Below are 17478 nucleotides of genomic sequence, written 5' to 3'. Positions count from 1 at the left end.
AATTAAGAGCCACCACTCAACCTCAAACACATATTTTTGGAGTAGCAAGAAAAAACCCAATTTACTGGAAGAACATGCAAATTCCAGAGAGAACAGCCTGCAACCCCAAACGGAAACCAATTCAATAATAGTCCACCTCCAATTCTAGGGGGTATTGATACAGTATATGGATGATTACATGGCTTAATAAAGAGAGCACAATAGTTTACATACACACATTTTTCTATTTGTGTAGTTTTGTAAAAGCTGGACACCAGATATGCGTCACATCTTTTCTAATATTAGGATACTTTGAATTAGAAGTAAAAGGACTGCATTACATCAGACATTGGTCTTCTTCATGTGTTTATCCTCATAAAGAAAGTGCAATAATCCAGATTCTTTTCAACAATGCTTTGCCCGTGAGTACACTCACTGTGTTGTATATTTCAAACCGTAAGGCAATGCTTTGTGGGATGTCATTATGCCTTGCTTAAATCTCAATGAAAGGCATTTGGCGGGAAAAAGATGGATTCACTGATTCATTGCTTTTAAGTGAACTTTAGGAACAAATGACATGTTTCTTTGTGTCATAACAATAATATTTTCAATAATGTGAAATGTGAGCAATTCACACTTCAGCACCTTTCATATCACATGAGAAGATTCAAGCAATAATAAGGGATACATGGTTCCTCACTGCAGTAATAATTCTACTGAATTATTCTGACCTCCTCTTTACACTCATTCCAGATGTGTTTTTGTGGGTATATAAGACAACAGTACATCACTTTTCTTTGTGTTTTAGTAGACTGAATTGCAATATGCTCGAAACAATTTGTTTCTGTTTGTCTGCCTCACCCCTTTTTATTTTCTTTTTTTTTTTCCACAACACTTATTCACAGCATTGAAGAGGCGGGATATAATAATGAATGATGTTATATTCAGCCAATCAAATGCAATAGGTAACATGATTGACAGGATGAACCTAAAGGATCCTGGTGGTCTTGAACAATAATCCGTTCGCTGAGAAAATGGGATTGTTAAAGGATTTTGCAATTTTCTCTGTATTGTTTACTGCATTTATTACTACTGATTCCTGCACACAGGTGCTCAGAACACGTTTTTATTAGTACCTTTTGCATAACAGTGCATCTGTGGCCACAATTGGTAATTACATAATGGTTGCACGGTGAGGTGAACATTTATCCTGTTTTATTTTTTTGGTTGTTGTTGTTTTGAGCGTCAAACTCATCATTATCGGATTAATTGTCAGGAATTAAAAAATTGAAGGAACAACCAAACATCAGGAGCAAGACACAACAATCTGCCTTCTTGTCAGGTTTGCTACTTTCTCTTTAACTTAATAAATCTTCCAATCTGACTTAATTATGTCTTATTTATCAGACACAAACCAATATTATGGAAAGTTTTGTCCGACTGTGAAAAGACGAAATAACAATTGTCACATGTTGCCCTACTTTAAACACTGTTGTTTTCCTCCGCGACCCAAAAAATAGTCTCAAAGGACATTCAATGTTTCACTGTATTTTGGTAACGTTTTCTGAAAAAAACAAACAAACAAAAAACGGTCTCTCCCAGTGATGGAAAAGTTCTTAGATAATGTACATATATCCACCACTATTATTGCTTATTAACTAAAAATGCTAAACAAAAAACTAAACGTGGTGTCTATCTATCTATCTATCTATCTATCTATCTATCTATCTATCTATCTATCTATCTATCTATCTATCTATCTATCTATCTGTCTATCTGTCTGTCTGTCTGTCTGTCTGTCTGTCTGTCTGTCTGTCTGTCTGTCTGTCTGTCTGTCTGTCTGTCTGTCTGTCTGTCTGTCTATCTATCTATTCAGTTGAGTCTAATTGTATATTTAGATCATCTCTGTAAAATCAGGTGGGAGGGAACCTACAACAGTGACTCTAGAAATGTAAATAAGTCCTATTTTAACAACAACTTAAAATGTTTTCATAGTTTTCAAATTGATTTATCTTACCTGTGAATAATTTGCTTAGATTTCATGTCTAAGTGTATGAGTGACAGTCAAATCTGAAAAATGGTGGTGGCCTTGTCAGATGAATCCCCCAGATGTCAATATTTACAAGAGGTTCTCCAATATGGCCGGGAGGATTACCTTGCAGAGTGTAACAATTAAGGAAACTTAACTGAAACCTTTTCAATAAAGTGACCTGCCTTTCTGTATTTGTGCACTATTTGTCAAACAGTTTCAGTGAGAAGCAGCAGAACACTGCCACCCAGAACTGAAGAACAAGCTGCTGCAGCAAATCCTCCGGATGACCAGCGACTGGCAGAATCATGGAGGCCGCAGGAACCTGAGATGTAAGTCTTTTCCCAGCACAAGCCAGAAATGAAGCACTGTCAGGGGGAGGATTTTACACTGCATGTGTTTTAAAGAAATGTTAGCTTGTTCAGCATAGGTTTTGTTAAAAGGTCCACTAAATGCAACATTTCCAGCACTAAAAAAAGTTATTTATGTTGGCATGACATCATATGTGGCTCCATATGCCCTTAAAACTAACATGACTTTGACCCCCCTGATGTAAATGTCACTGTGTAAGAGATGGATGCACAAATCAAATTCAATTCTCACACTTTGAATTGAATATTTAAGTGATGCTTTGCTTTAACTTTTTCTGTGACGTAAGTGTCCAAAATATAATACCAATATGAAACAATATAACCTTTTAAAAGTATTAGTATTATGACATATTTTGATTCGGTGGTGATAAGCGAAAATAAAATATTATAATACTGTAATTTTGACGACCTGAGAAAACAGAAATATTTTGTCATTCTTGTCAAGACTAATGCAAGTGTTTTAGTTTCAAGAAGGGGCAAAATCAACAATTCACCTGAAAATTTTTCATAAAATCTAAATAAGATGGTCTAGTTTTGTTTTTTTAATAACAATAACAAAGAATTAGAGTTTGATTCGGGATTTAATCTATAGTAGTTTTCAGAACATATTCTGATTGAAGTCACAGATGATATTAAAAGGATGTTAATAAAAACAAGATACAACAAAATTAAACCCGACCTTATCATGGAGCCTTGCAGAAGAAAACCATAAACCCGTCATCAACTGAAATCAACATGTCAAATATACATTCAATATTAAAAACCCTGTTTCTGGATTGAATTAAATTATTATAACTGATGTGTTGCCAAGAATTGGTCATTTTATCATCCAATCTGCCATCACTTTCTATATTTGCTATATTGCTATATACACCAGTGAAATACTAATCAGGAGGTACTCCCAAAACTATCATTTTTTTCATCCAGACCATTCATCTTATGAATTATATCCCCACTTGTCTTTTTAGATAAATTCATCACCTCAACAGGTACTCTCATTAAGGTGAACATTTGAGCGGACTCCAGCTGCAGTCGCTTGCCTCCCTTGCTGCTGCTCCTCAGCTCTCACCTGATAGGCCACCATGTTGAGGAAGTAGTTGTAGACGCCGCTGCGGTTCATCCCCTGAGTGGCCGACATTGCGCCACTGAGCTGCTTCTCATCGATCACCACTGCTCTACATTTGGCCATGAACGTCCACCTCAAACTGCTTCCCTCAAAGTGCCCGCAAAGATGGCATCCTCACATCCTCGGAGAGGCCAGAACTCGACTCGCACCGCGCCCGTGACAGTAGAGGAGAGTAACACCGCAAAAGTCCGGCAGGTCAATCCCACGCGTTCCTTATACTGGATTAGCAGTACATCTAGTCCGCCTTGGCTCCCTGCAGCCGAGACCCTCAGCATGAGCACCGGTTCAGCTGCTCTCCGTCCAGCCTCTCAGGGGAATAACTTGTTTTTTTGCCCATATCCTGCCTGCTTTGGCTCTGCGGCTGTGCTGGGTGCTGCCAGAAAAGAGGGAGAGTTGGTGGCGAATGCCCGGTGTCCTCCCCCATCCCTCCCCCTGTCCTACCCGGTCAGATTAGGCAGAGAGTCTGTGAAGGGAGGAGGAGGAGGAGGAGGAGGCGGAGGGGGAGGAGGTCGACAGGGACCATGTGTCAGTCCCATCTGTCCCTCCAGTCCTTTCCCCCAGTACCACGCAGACACAGTGAGATGGGGTAATACTTGTGTTTAATCCAGGTTTATAAAATTAAACAATTAACACCACCCACCCCACCCCAACCCCCCAACCCCCACCCCACCCCCCCCACCCCCCCGTACGATTTGTGGATGCTGCCGTTTGACACCTCGCAGCACTTCTGCCGCGTCCAGTCCAAGTCTGAGTGTGAATATGGCACGCTCAGAAAGAGGCCACATCCATAATCCCAATAAGTTATGATTGTGTTACGACCCAGAAACACCGAAACATGGTGGCATGTGATGGAATCAACAACGGCTCGAGGCAGAGTGCATTAGTAAAGTACTCACAGCTTTATATTAACAAACAGGCCAATGGATTTTTTTTATTTATTTATTTATTTTTTGCATGGACGAGACTTTGTGGTGGAGGACCAGAGTTTACAAATATATTGTACTTTTATTACACATTAGGATAATCATAGATTTCTGCTATTGGTGGACTTTTTACTCAACTTGTCAGGTTGTTTGGGGTTGAAATTTCTTTCTTTTTTTTTTTTTTTGCACAACGCACTTCAATAACGGGTTATTTGTTTGTATTCACACAACCTTCTGTGTAAATGCCTATAGATAAACATGGGGAAAAAAACAATTTGGGAAAACTTTCACTGGGAATTTTTTTCAAAAAGGAATTATTTTAATGTTATAAAATGAACTGTTTAGTTTTAGATATTCTATAAATGTAATGGAAAACCCATTAAATTGTTATATATGCTATAATATATTTCTGGAAAATCATGCAAACTGTTTCTTTCTGTCAATATTTGTCTGTGTAACCGATTATTTCTGATCACAATTGTTCCACAGTTCACCACAATCAACTATATATACGCTAAACATCTTTAACCTGTCAGCCACAGGCCTGCAGAATCAGCCTGATGTTCCTTTGTGTCATGCAGCAGCAGTAAAGTGCAACTGTGTCCCTGGTGGCTGGTTAAATAAAATAAAAAAAAGAAAGAAAAAAAAAGCTGAGTGCAAGAGGAGAGAGTCAGATTAGATTTGGGTTAGTGTGTGGGGCGGAGCGCTGGGATAATCCCGTCGTTGTTCCAGCCTTCCTCTCTCTCCTCTCAGTCGGGATGACCTTCACTAGCCCAGACAGAACATTTGCAGCTGCAGCCTGTTGCTCCCTCTGAGGCCACAGATTGGCCCCTGCAAGTCCAATCAAACTGCAGCGATTTCCCTCTGTGCTGGAATCTCACACATTAACCTACATAAAGACCTAGTGAGGGTTGTTTGTGTCTGATAAAATTAGGCCCAGTGTCCTGTAAGCCTGTGGAATTTAAAATAGGGAGGTCATGCATGTTATTCAACTGATTTCCCTTCATAATCATTTTTATTTCCTAAAGATTTTATGAGGCTACGATTGTGCTTACAATACAATTACATTCAAAACATTAACTCTGAGTTGTCGTGCATCTCCAGTTGATTGTAAATAAATATGAAGGAGTGTCCTGTTGGTGGCTGTCAAGTTGAACTGCATCAATTAAGCTGTTTGCAGGTTTGAATGTTTTCAAACGTTAGTGGGTAAAATCAGTCGGACAAAGACACGTCATAATTCTACAGATCTGCAGTGTTTACACGTTTTACTTTCCTGGAACTATGTAACAAACAAGAGGTTAAATAAACGGCGCCATCCGAGGTGAGCCTAGTTTACGCTCAGGTAAGAGGCTTTGCTGTACAAACCCAGTGAATGAAGACTTCAAGAACCTTCGAGCAAATAGACAGTTGTAGGATTAACCGCCTGAGACTGGTGGCATCGGACAAGCGGCTACAAACAGGAATGATCAAGCCACGGCTAAAAGCCCACTGTCACATTATGATTCTGATCAACCGAGTCTTCGGCAGTGTATGGATTACTGAACAATCCACTAAGAGCCGACGAGCCATCCTCCGGTAAACGTCTGTTATATGATCCAGAAAGAGAAACTAAAAAGCATCTTATATTCTTGGAAAGAAAAAAAAAATAAGTTCAGACAACAATGGAATGCTGAAAGATCAAACTCATGTGCAAAAGATATCCAAAAAGAGAGAGATGACCAGCATAAGTCACCAAGGAAATGACTATTTGATAGAATGAGAATAAAGAGCATAAAGGATCATAGAAATACCACAAATAGGCAAACGCATCGTCAATTGAAAGGAATTGCTCTTAAATCATGGGACAATCATCAAATGAGGAACAAGCTACCGCAAATAGATTCAAAATCCCCTCAATGACTGATCTAATACACCAAAAATACCTCAAATAAATATGAAATGACAATAAAAGCAGGTCAGTATATCAAAAAGACAGCCAAAACCACAAGGTGAACAGTAATGATGCAAAGTGAACAAAACTAATAAGAATTTCACATTTTCATTATTATTACTATTATTATTAATTAATTTTTTTAGAAATGTGATTTTCACCTGGATACCAGCCCCTGGATAAATGCCTCAACAAGGTTAAAAACAACAGTTGTATCATGTAATCTGTTTAATTCCACTGTGGGTTCCTCTCCTCCTACAAGCCTTTTGGTCCCTGACTAAACACGTGTTGCTCTGAGCGGGTCCAGTCAGCGGCGGACCGGCATTCCTGGGGGCCCCTTTCACTCTCAGATAATTACTGCTGCCTTGTGGGAGAAGAGGAAGTGCCAAAGGGAACAAACAAAAGCAAATTAGCGGATGCAAATGGTCGCTTGAGTGAAAGCGCTCAATCTATGGTTTCAATAGGCTTGTGCAATAACGGCTGGCTGCGATCCAAGCCTTGTTTACTATAAAAACAAAAACGAAAAAAAAAAAAAAAGATTATGCATTCATTAATCTTTTAGGATAAAACTTAACGGTTTTTCACCAGCCATTTTTATTTTTTTGTTTGTTTTTTTACGGTACGTTAGGTGTCGGCAAATAAGAAGATGAGGATTCACTCATAGCTGAAATAATTGGCAACGCTCCGCCTACAGTAGCACAATGTGCCCATTCATAACCGTGACTCCACTTGAATGCACAGGTACTCGTTTTCTGGGAAATTACATTGAAGGCAGATTAAAAATATCACAAAACTGGATTTTCCTCTTCATGACCAATTTATGTTTATTTATTATTAGTTTTATTTTTGTGCTTTAAATTTAGTATGTTCAGGCTTCTAGTGCCAGTTTCGCCTTCATCATTTATATTCTTTATTTGTCTTTTATTTGTTCCTTTTAGTAACCACTCTTTGTACAAGTTAGCCATATGTTTTTTGTTTGTTTTTTTCACTCTTGGATTGTATTCACTGTTTTCCTGCCCTTACTTCTTTTTTTTTTTTTTTGCATCTGTGAAGCTAAAAATGTACTAACTTACAACACCACTCGTGTATAACGGTTTATGTGTCTTAATTTGTGAACCCGGATATGAGTTATTCATTTTGTATTTACCTTACTTATAGAATTGTTGAAACCACTGGAATGACTCTCATATACACATAGTACCTCAAGAAAATCTTGTTATCACAATTAATATTGTAAACCTAGTAGGTTTCTTTTCTCCTAAAAATACAGCTCCATAGAATTCTTTTCTTACAGTACATTAGACATCCAGTGCTGGAGTGAACGTGTCACTATAAGGCCACTGTCAATAGTTACATGGTTAACATTATATAAGTGTTAAAAGTTAAAAGTAAAAAGTTATTGAAGTTGAGTTGAGTTTGTTACTTTGGTCGTACATGGAAACTGTTGCAGAACTGCCGTCTCTCTCCGTCCTGCTCACTGAACTGTTTGCGGAGGAGTGCTATCTGGAGTGCTATAATCCAGATTATAGAGCATCATCATTTAACTAACTCTTGAGTTAGACCTAATGAGTCAATAGATTGAGCTTCACGCTTCATTCATTTTCTGAAGAAAAGATAAAAACTAAACACACCCTCCAAAATGTTTGTTGTTGTTTCCGACAAAAACCCGCAGGAAATTGTCAAACTTTAATCACCCCGGCGTCGAAAATGTGTGCTTGTAGGCTGCACGACCTCACCTGAGCCCGAAACCAGCGTCTTGACATGCCGTCCCTAAACTGTCAACCAACAAGCGGCCCAAACAGTCAGACGGATGTCAGTCGTAGATCAGGATGAAGGGGTTGCTGCAGCGACAGTGACTTCTTTTCGGCCCTAAATACATTCCTCCTCTGGTCGATCGCGGTCAAACACATGTCCCGAGCACGGTTGGTGTTTTCTGCTCTGCTCAGGGCTGAAAGTAGGTTTCTCTTTCTCTTTAATCTGATTACAGTGGGTGGATCGATGGAGCTCAAGAGCAAGGAAGGGATGGAAAAGTTTCAAGTCACAGGAAATCTGCTACCGTGGTTGAATTACAGGTAAACCTCTTATATTACTGTCAACAGGAATAGAACAAGAGGGAGCAGAAGGAATCAGTAATCTGGAGAGGAAAAAGAGCACATAATCCAAATATTTCCCTGTAAGAACAATTTTAGAATAATTTAAACACGTTACTGTAACATCCTTTTCTTCTGGGAATGTCCCTATGAAGTATTTCATTCTACTTCAGGAAATACCTCGATTTACATCAGGATTTGAAAATGTACTTGATGTAATATGTAAGCTTGTAGTTCTGTTTTTCCATCCATCCATCCATTTTCTCCCACTTATCTGTTTCTAAGTCGCGGGGGTGGCAGTCTGAGCACTGTCACCCAGATCACATTGCACCGATTAAGAACCTTCCTGCAGGTGGTGAGCCCACGGGAATAGTTCTGTTTTTTTTTTTTTTGTTTAAGATGTAGAGCTCAATTATCTACTGAGTTCATCAAATAATCAATCAGGGAGGTGATGACCTCGCTTGTCTTATAAATATGTCAGAGCTGGCTTTAGTCCACTGTCTGAAAACCCCACAAATTTGAAAATGTAAAATCACAAGTGCAACATTTTCTGTTTTTTCTATAATGGCTCGATTGCTTTTACAGTTTAAGCTTAAAAGCGTTCTGGCGGTTTTGTTTTGTTTTTCGATTTTTAAATCTTTTGTTGTTGGTTTTTTTCTTTTTTTCTGCAAGGGGTCTTTTGAGTTTTTTTAGTTGTTGCAAGTGTTGTTGCAAGTGTTTTATGTCGAGTGTTTCCAATAGTCTGTAATGAGTGAACGTTTTCGTAATCTTGAGTAGCTGTACACTTTTCCTGCATGCCTTTGAGAATAATTTGAAACAGTCATTGTTAGTGTTTATGCATCCTAGACCTCAACCAGCAACATCAACAAAAACACCATAAAGCTGCAGACTGAGAAAAACCTCAAATCTGATATTAACAAATCAATGTCTTATGAGAATAAAACGTCAGAGCTTACAAAAACAACATAGCTTTATTAGACAAGTTTTATATTTGGGATAAACATCTGAGTTTTTCATTGAATAAACTGAGCCACAAAGTACCCTATACTTTCAGGGTTTCTCCTTTTCTGTCTTTATCGTCCCCTAACTACAACACACTATCACGATTTTTCTTTTTTTTGATTTGACCTGAGTCTGATTCAGCTGGATTTTTTTTTTTTGATTAATTGAACATGATTAAATTTAAGAAATCCATGGAACTGTAACATTGTTTTCAATGCTCTGTTAGGCTATATACAAGTGTCACAAAATACAAGATAATATCTATATAGAATAAGAATGCTAAAGTCCTCCACTACAGTGGAAAAACACTAAAAGTTTTACAGCATTCATTTTGTCCATACATTTCAAAGATGGAAAATAGTGACATCGTTCCGTATGAAAAAAGTGAAAATTTGGATTTTTTTTAAAAAAATCTATCTTTGTGTATACAGAATTTTCCATGAATAAAAATGAATGCATTTTACCATGTATTAATCATCAGCAGCAGCAGCAGCAGCAGCAGCAGCAGCAGCAGCAGCAGCAGCAGCAGCAGCATCATCATCATCATCATCACCATCAACATCATCTTAAAAAATAAAGTCATTTATTTAGGTCAGAAAGATTTTGAAATTTGCCAAACAACCAGTTATGCCTTCCCCAAAAGCGTTAATGAATTATTTACTGTCAAAAAAATAAAAAAATTTTAAATAAAAATAGAGCCTCAGCATTGTCTGGTTCCGGTTGTACGTCCTGAGCAGTCCGGTGGGAAGCGGAACCTTTCTCTTCGTTCCGGCTTTACTGGAGCAAACATGGCGGCTGAGGGAGACGTCGATCTCGACCTGGAAGCGGAGGAGAACTGCACGGGGAAACCGGCAGAGAAGCCTCGCAAACATGATAGCGGAGCCGCGGACTTGGAGCGGGTCACGGACTACGCGGAGGAGAAGGAAATCTCCAGCTCCGATCTGGAAACGGTGAGATTTGGAAGGTGTGCCCGGAACATGCGGCCGCTATTCGGCTGCTGCCTTCACGGTCCGAGCTCTAACTCCTCACCAAACCAGGAAAAATATTCTCTCCAAACATCACCCACCTTTCTCTTTGATCTAAAATAAAGACTTTATTCAAGGTGCTTGAGTATAACATAGTTTCTGTAACGTTTGTAGCTTGATTGTTTGGGTAATCGTGCTTTTCGTACCAGTAAAAGACTTTAAAACCAACAAACTGACAGCAGTTAGTCCGGGAACACTGGATCATATGATTTCTACATCCAGGAATGTCTGCCTGGATGTGTCTAAAATACCTTTATACCTTTTTAAGCGTTATATCGAATTATTTATATTATTACTGACGGTGTCATAAATCTCAGATGTGTCAATGCTTCAGAACACTGGATCGTAATAAGTACGAAATTCCTCATCAGAGCTTGATCGTCACGCATTTGTTAGTTCCTGGCCTTTTGGAGTAGAAACACATTTAAAGATGAGCTGAGGTCTGAGGATAACTCTTAGTGAATCTGCTCTGATTGCCAGGTTTCTGTGATCCAAATTATGACAGTGTAAACGCCTTCAACTGCAGGTTGTTCATTAAACAAATGAAGCAGGTTCTGTTCAAACTATCCACCTCCAAACCAACTCTGGTATACTGAGGTACAGAAGATGGACAAATGACCTCAAAAATTAATTCTGAAGCACCATAATAGAAAATTCTAGCAATAACCTATTATATATTCAATATTGTGTATATAAAATGAATCTATGTGCTTCACACTTGATGATTTATCAAAGCATCAACTTGAAAAGATTACAAGTATGGACTCTTCGGCATTGAAAGACCCATGAATGTTTAAAATGAGTTTATAATAGAAACAGTGGTTTTCACGTTGCCGTGTGAACGCAGGTATTTCCTGCACTGATGCCGGGAAACGGGGAGAGAGGAGATTGTTTTAGTTCCTATGAACTGAATCGTGTGTTTTTCAGGCGATGTCAGTGATTGGAGACAGAAGGTCACGAGAACAGAAAGCCAAGCAGGAGAGGTGAGATCAACTCCGATCCTCAAACGCTCTGCGAGCCTCTAAAGGCCTTTTATCGTGTTTTACGTTCAGTGTCTTCCAGATACCAAGTCTCTTTTTCTCTTTTCAGAGAAAAGGAGTTGGCCAAAGTCACCATCAAGAAGGAGGATGTAGAACTCATTGTAAGTTTGTTTTGTGGTTTATATCAAACTATGTGGCCACTAGAACATTTCATATCCTGGTGGTAGGGACTGTAACATAGCTTGTCTCAAACTGCTTGTAAGATTCAAGCAAGTTAAAGACCCCATTAAATGAAAATTTGAATTTCTGCAGTTCTTAAGTCTTTTGGTGAATTGCTGTTGTGACTCAATCTGGGCCAAACGGTAATAAAGCACATTCGCTTCGAATCCCCTTTCTTTTCACTTCACATTACAGAATTGCAAATGTGGGACAATTTGTTCTGCACTCCACATTTACTAATTCTGCACCAGTTCTAAGCCCCACCTACACCCTTCTAGTCCGGAAGCAGGCATGTTGTTGTATTAGTATTAGCAGACTTTCTGAGGCCGGCTCACCTCCAGCAGGACCAAATCCATCCACCGGGTGCAACATCCTTAAAACAAAATCTGCCAAGATGCTTCACAGTGGAAATAACCACCAAAAAAAATGAGGCTTGTAATTTCTCAAGTGCAGGAGAAATTACAAAACATTTGACAATGAGTGATGAAATAAAATGGTTTTTTTACAATTTCCCTGGAAGTATAAAATCTGGGGAAATTATTTGCATCTACCTTCCCAAATGTAATTTGATCAACAAGCACCCTGTTCTTGGATTTAATGCCAATTAATATAAGATCATTGTAAAACAGTGGTCTGTCTTTGTGGAGTTTGCATGTTGTGTATTTTATCCAGATACTCTGGTCCACAGTCCAGATGCTGGTGTTAAATCCAGCAGTAACTCTGAACGTTCACATCAACCAAGTGACCTAATAATTCTTGGTTAACTTTGACCGATAAAACTCAAACATTTTCTTTGGATTCAATTATACCTTATATTATATTATACCTTCAATTATAGCCTGCTCCCAGTAGACACTGCACACCACAACCAGACAATATCACTCCACTCCAACAGTGCAATAAGTGGTGCAATAACTAATAATCTATAAAAACGTACTTACTATGTGCAATACATCCACCCCCATATTCCGTACATGTCCACACTTATAGGCACTGTGTGCATATCTTTTTATTATATTGTATTTTATCTGCTTTTTTTTAGTTTCTGCTATGTGTGCTTTCTCTTTACTATCCTGTTGTACCACTGCAAATTTCTCCACATGTGAGATGAATAAAGGGATATCTTATACGGCAAAGCACAACGGTGTAATTTCAGGAGGCCTGCATTCATCTCGTCTTGACCACTTTCTGCATCATAATAGTTCAAATCAGCCATTTATTGTCCTGATGGAAGTGGTTTGTGCTGTTGCTGTGCAGATGTCGGAGATGGAGATCTCGCGAGCCGTGGCCGAGCGCAGTCTGCGGGAACACATGGGCAACGTGGTGGAAGCTCTGGTGACTCTGACCAACTGAACAAACAGCATTTTTCACTCTGGACTGCTTCACTTTCTCCTTTTTGTGTTTGACCAAGACTCCTCAAAAATCAACGAGGCTCGGTGGTTGAACTGTGATTATACTTTTTTTTTTTTTTTTAAATAAAGGCTGACAGTTCGCTCAAAGCTTTTTGTGTTGGTTTTTAAAAATACGGCTTTTATTCGCACACATCACAGTACAACTGGAGTATTTTAACAAAAATTAAGGGTGAAAAAGTCACTCAGAAGGTCAAAGAGTGAATCTACATGGAACCAGCTGAATATTTACAAAACTACGCCACATTTAAATTGAATATGTGTGTGTGGCAGTAATTTACAGGTTTGTGACTTTAGAGGACAGAAGAAAATCCCACCTAACCAGCTTCATGGTGCAGCATGATCCTTTTACTGCTTTCCTTCTGCAACTAAGTCCAAAAACTGAGTGAGCAGGCTGCAGTCTGTCTCTGATCAGTCTGTAAAGCTGCTGCTCGCGTCCTTCACACGCCTCCTAAGTCTTCCTCTTCTTCACGGTGGGCCGGTCAAACACGTCCCTCACGCCCGCTGCCTTTTGCTTGAAGAACTTGCTGTTCTGGGCGGTCTCCTGGGCCCAGGCAGAGTCGAACGACGTGGTATCCTGGTCCACCAGGTGGGTGTACTTGGTGCGTCCAGAGCGGCCAAAGTTTTTGACCTTGTGGAGGAAAATGAACCCAGACAATGGAGTCAGAAAGTTTAATGGATTTCAACCCAACAATGAAATATGTTTCCATTATGCTGTGAATACCTTTTTCTTAAATGAACTGAAACATTGAGAGACAGTCCATCAGGAACAGAATGAGATTTTTTTCGTAAATCTGTAGTTTACACAAACGAGCTCTTTTTATCCTGGAGATAAATGTTGAAATCGAATTGATAAGTGTTTATGTCTATTTATGTACAGCTCTTTTGTCTCAGCTGTGGTTGTTTTAAAAGTGTGATAGGAATAAAGTTTAATGCGACACTGCAAACAAGACTCTAAAAATAAGAGATTTAAAAAAAATATATATATATATAAATAGAGATGTGAATTATGTCACCCTTCCTAGGTTTTAAGAAATGTATTCTTAAAAAAAAGAGACATGACAACACAAAGGTATCCAGCGCAAGTTCCCCGTTTTTTTCTATTCTGTTCCCCTTTAAGACACTGCAAGCTGTAACGTTTGCAGCCCAAGGTATGCCGTGCTCCACTGACAGAGTAAAAGGCACTGACCTGCATGACTTTGGGCAAGATGGTCTTGTTGAAGTGATCCTCCAGAGTCGGTGCACTGAAATCCCTCTTGTACACGTCCTCCTCCTCATTCTGCAACACAAACAAGATTATTTAAAAATTCAACATGTGAAAACATGAAAACACAAATTCATGGACTCTGTTTTTTCTTAAAAGTTTCAACGTAGTCGTTCACCATGTCACCCAGCTCTACTCGAAAGTTCAAACGAGATGCGGTAGTGAAGGTCGCAGTGAGATTGAGGGCTCTGCTGACACTCACCATGAAGAAAGCTCCTCTGTGGTAGTACTTCTGCAGGAACTTATATTTGCCTTTGCTGGCTTTGTTGGTGATGAGCTTGCCGCTGTTGCGCAGCTCCGCCCGCCGCTCCTCTTCCGTTAAGTTACGGAATCTGTCAATTTCTGACTTCTCCTTCTCCAACCTGAGAATGAAGACACCTCATTACCACCCTCAAAAAAACAACAACCCCCAAAACAAACAAAGCACACAAATATGTTTTTAAGCAAGTTGTTTTACGGGTGTTTACTCACACTTCTCGGGCCTCTCTGTCCCTCTTGATGCGTTTCAGCTCTCTGACCTTCCAGGCCTCGTACTCCTCTTCCTCGTTCTCTCCGTCGGTATCGAGGGCTTCAAGAGCGGCTAGTGTGCGCCGGTTCTCCTCAAACTCTTTCTTCGCCTCCTCCTCCACTATCTTGAGCGTGTAGCGCCGTCGCTCCTCAACCTGCTTCTTGGCCTCGGCCTCCAGCTCTCGCTGCCTCTGATCTTCTGCCTCGCGCTCTGCCACTGTGACCCGGTCCTTTCTGTGGTGTGAACACAGACGATACAACTCACAGTGCGAAAACAGAATCAAGCATTTCACCTGAATGTAATCTGAACAGTATTGCAATCAGGTTATAAAAACGCAAAAAGGTCAACGTGCGTGCACATGTACGAAACTGTGTAGAAGCGTACACAAATACATAAAGCCATATCATTGTATGTGCCAATGTGTAGAGACTTATTAATAAATAAAGGGCAAAGAAAACTATTTCAGTTAACCCATCAAAATAAATTAAGAAAAGGAATCTGAGAAATTGCTGTCAAATACAATCAAATTCAGTAAATTAGTTGAGAGTAAACAGCCACATAAGTGGTCAAAACATTTAGGACCTGATGTTAAGAGCCCTTCATACTTGCGGATGAAGACGGGTTTGAGTCGCGGCTCAGCTTCATCCTCGCTGTCTGTGTATTCCTCATATTCGGACTCGGACTCGGACTCCTCCCCCGACTTTCCCTCGTCCTCCACCTCCATGACCTCCATGTCCTCGTTCTTCCTTTCCAAGGCCCGCTGTCGCATCATCGCTCGCCTTCTCTCAATTTCCTCATCGTCCACCTCCTCCTCCTCCTCCTCTTCGTCCTCGCTGCTCTCCTCACGCTCGGGGTGCCACGTTCCCTCATCAGAGTCCTCGCTGCTTTCGGCCACGACTTCCGGCTCTGCGATCTGTCGGTGTCTGGCAAGTCTGATGACGAAGAAACACGTGAGTGGCGTGGTCAAAGGAGAATTTCAGCACAAACAACCATACGGCAGAGTCAGATCAAACTTATACGAGCGATGCAGCACCTTTCCTCCACGTCCTCGGAGACACGGTTGAGCAGACGTTTCAGACGTGGGTCTGAAACATCCTCCTCCTCCAGCTCCACTTCCTGCTCCATTTCCTTTCCCTTCTTCACAAACTGGAAGTCCTCATCTTCTTCATCCGACGACTCCATTGGCGCATAGTCTGGACGTTTACCCGAAACATACCGCTTCACCTTCACCTTCTCCATGGACAGTTCACCTGAGAGATGGAGAGGCAACAATAGTTTAGGTGGAGCAGATGGACTTTGAATGACTCAAGAAGTTATCTTGAAACAAAAAAGAAAAAAAATCTTTAGAAAATCTTGTTGTAAAGAGAGTCTGGTAATTTAAAAAGTGTGACCTACTCTAACAATTAACTCCTCTATTAATACTTGAAAATAAACCCCTAACAAATATCTATTCTAGCATTTTGCCTTAGAATATAAGCTTTCACATGTCAGTAAAATGAAAATGTACTGATTATTTTGTCCAATCATAAGATTTTTATTTTGGCATTATACAAGTATTTAGTTTTCCATCCATGAAAACCCAGAGTTTACACACCTGATAATGGTCTGAATATGTTATAAATGTCCTGTTATGCTAGAAAAACTGTCGTTAACGCATAATAAAGCCACTACAGTGTTCCTTTTGGTGGTAATTTAGGGATTTCATGCTATTCTACAGCTATTTGGAACAATAAGATTGAGTTACAACAAAAACATGGCTCCTGTTCTCAAATTTGTTTAACTGCTTGGATGAGGTAGTGACTGTTGAGAAGCCGTAGTCATAAAGTAAACAGATGTGACCAGTTTTGTTGTAGCTTTTCAGTTCGCATCAATGTTTTGCTTATAATATTGGTTAAAATCAGCACCAAATTTAGACTATTTGAGAAATTGTCCATGCAGTGTTGGAACAACTGTTCAATCACTGAAGCAGTAAACTATAATGATTGTGCTGTTTAATAGAAGACTCTGTGGTAAATAATAAACATCGTAAATGCACCTTTGGTGACTTAGACATTCGACGATGACTGACACCAGTATTAAAAAACACATTGGAGGAAAAGGCTTCGGTTTATTTACATGTGATTGCTCCACAAATATGTTGACACCTAAATGTAATGTTTATGTCAAATTTTTTCCCCATTAAACCAATCAGCTATCTCTGTTGATTCTACATCAACTGGATCTTTAAGATGTGAACATTTATCTCATGTTAATCTGTGATAGCTGGACGGCTAACGTTAGCACGTCGTTAGCCGCCTGCAAACACTCCGTTGTAAATCTCACCTTTCTCATTCCGGACCGGCACGGCGCCGGCCGTGGACTGGATCGGCGGGAGCTTCATGTTCAGGGCTTCGCGACTAGACATGATTGCCCGGTCGTCGAGGAAAATCTTGGAAAAACGTTTGTTTTTTGGTCTTTCAGTTGAACAAAACGAGCTCGACGTCGTTCGCTAACCCGGAAGTTACTATGTTGACGGACCGGAAGTGGAAGGTGGAAAGCCCGACCGTTAATTAATGTTAATAAACGAAAAAGTTATATTATATTATATTAAGAAGCATTACATTGGCACTTCAAAGCACTTTAG

At 39.8% G+C, this 17478-nt stretch overlaps 3 protein-coding genes across 4 annotated transcripts in view; 1 reads left to right on the top strand and 2 right to left on the bottom strand.

Moving 5' to 3' along the window:
- Positions 1–8346, bottom strand: part of serinc4 (serine incorporator 4) — a 29166-nt gene extending 20820 nt beyond the window's left edge. Inside the window, exon 1 of one of the 2 annotated variants that reach the window (XM_080490524.1) lies at positions 8095–8346. In XM_080490524.1, the coding sequence (XP_080346650.1) occupies positions 8095–8121 (27 nt within the window). In that variant the 5' untranslated portion in view covers positions 8122–8346. Of the gene's footprint in view, positions 1–3448; positions 4065–8094 lie in introns of those variants that run through there. The other variant, XM_080490523.1, reaches the window with a different exon arrangement.
- Positions 8347–10215: 1869 nt separating this feature from the next.
- On the top strand, positions 10216–13199 carry hypk (huntingtin interacting protein K). The gene is made up of 4 exons (XM_080458846.1): positions 10216–10400; positions 11403–11458; positions 11565–11616; positions 12932–13199. Exons 1-4 carry the CDS (start codon positions 10239–10241, stop codon positions 13025–13027), a joined length of 366 nt encoding a protein of 121 aa, XP_080314972.1. The 5' UTR covers positions 10216–10238; the 3' UTR covers positions 13028–13199.
- Positions 13175–17376, bottom strand: LOC308106854 (microfibrillar-associated protein 1-like). Its single transcript, XM_080458845.1, has 7 exons — positions 17178–17376; positions 15889–16105; positions 15461–15787; positions 14819–15088; positions 14550–14709; positions 14273–14362; positions 13175–13714 (listed from the first exon to the last, which is right to left on the bottom strand). Exons 1-7 carry the CDS (start codon positions 17257–17259, stop codon positions 13535–13537), a joined length of 1326 nt encoding a protein of 441 aa, XP_080314971.1. The 5' UTR covers positions 17260–17376; the 3' UTR covers positions 13175–13534.
- Between the last annotated feature and the right edge of the window lie 102 nt (positions 17377–17478).

The sequence above is a fragment of the Lipophrys pholis genome, assembly GCF_963383615.2.
Source record: "Lipophrys pholis genome assembly, chromosome: 2".
Taxonomy (NCBI): Eukaryota; Metazoa; Chordata; class Actinopteri; order Blenniiformes; family Blenniidae; genus Lipophrys; species Lipophrys pholis.
This window is presented reverse-complemented; position numbering and strand designations above follow the sequence as displayed.

What these genes read in the sequence shown, in the direction of transcription:
- hypk (XM_080458846.1), top strand. Translation starts at nt 10,239, where the DNA reads ATGGCGGCTGAGGGAGACGTCGATCTCGACCTGGAAGCGGAGGAGAAC. An exon ending in CAGAAAGCCAAGCAGGAGAG is followed by an intron (nt 11,459 to 11,564) that starts GTGAGATCAACT and finishes TTCTCTTTTCAG; the next exon opens with AGAAAAGGAGTTGGCCAAAG. An exon ending in AGGAGGATGTAGAACTCATT is followed by an intron (nt 11,617 to 12,931) that starts GTAAGTTTGTTT and finishes GTTGCTGTGCAG; the next exon opens with ATGTCGGAGATGGAGATCTC.
- LOC308106854 (XM_080458845.1), bottom strand. Translation starts at nt 17,259, where the DNA reads ATGTCTAGTCGCGAAGCCCTGAACATGAAGCTCCCGCCGATCCAGTCC. An exon ending in TCCGAGGACGTGGAGGAAAG is followed by an intron (nt 15,788 to 15,888) that starts GTGCTGCATCGC and finishes CTTCGTCATCAG; the next exon opens with ACTTGCCAGACACCGACAGA. An exon ending in ACAGAGGAGCTTTCTTCATG is followed by an intron (nt 14,363 to 14,549) that starts GTGAGTGTCAGC and finishes TTTGTGTTGCAG; the next exon opens with AATGAGGAGGAGGACGTGTA.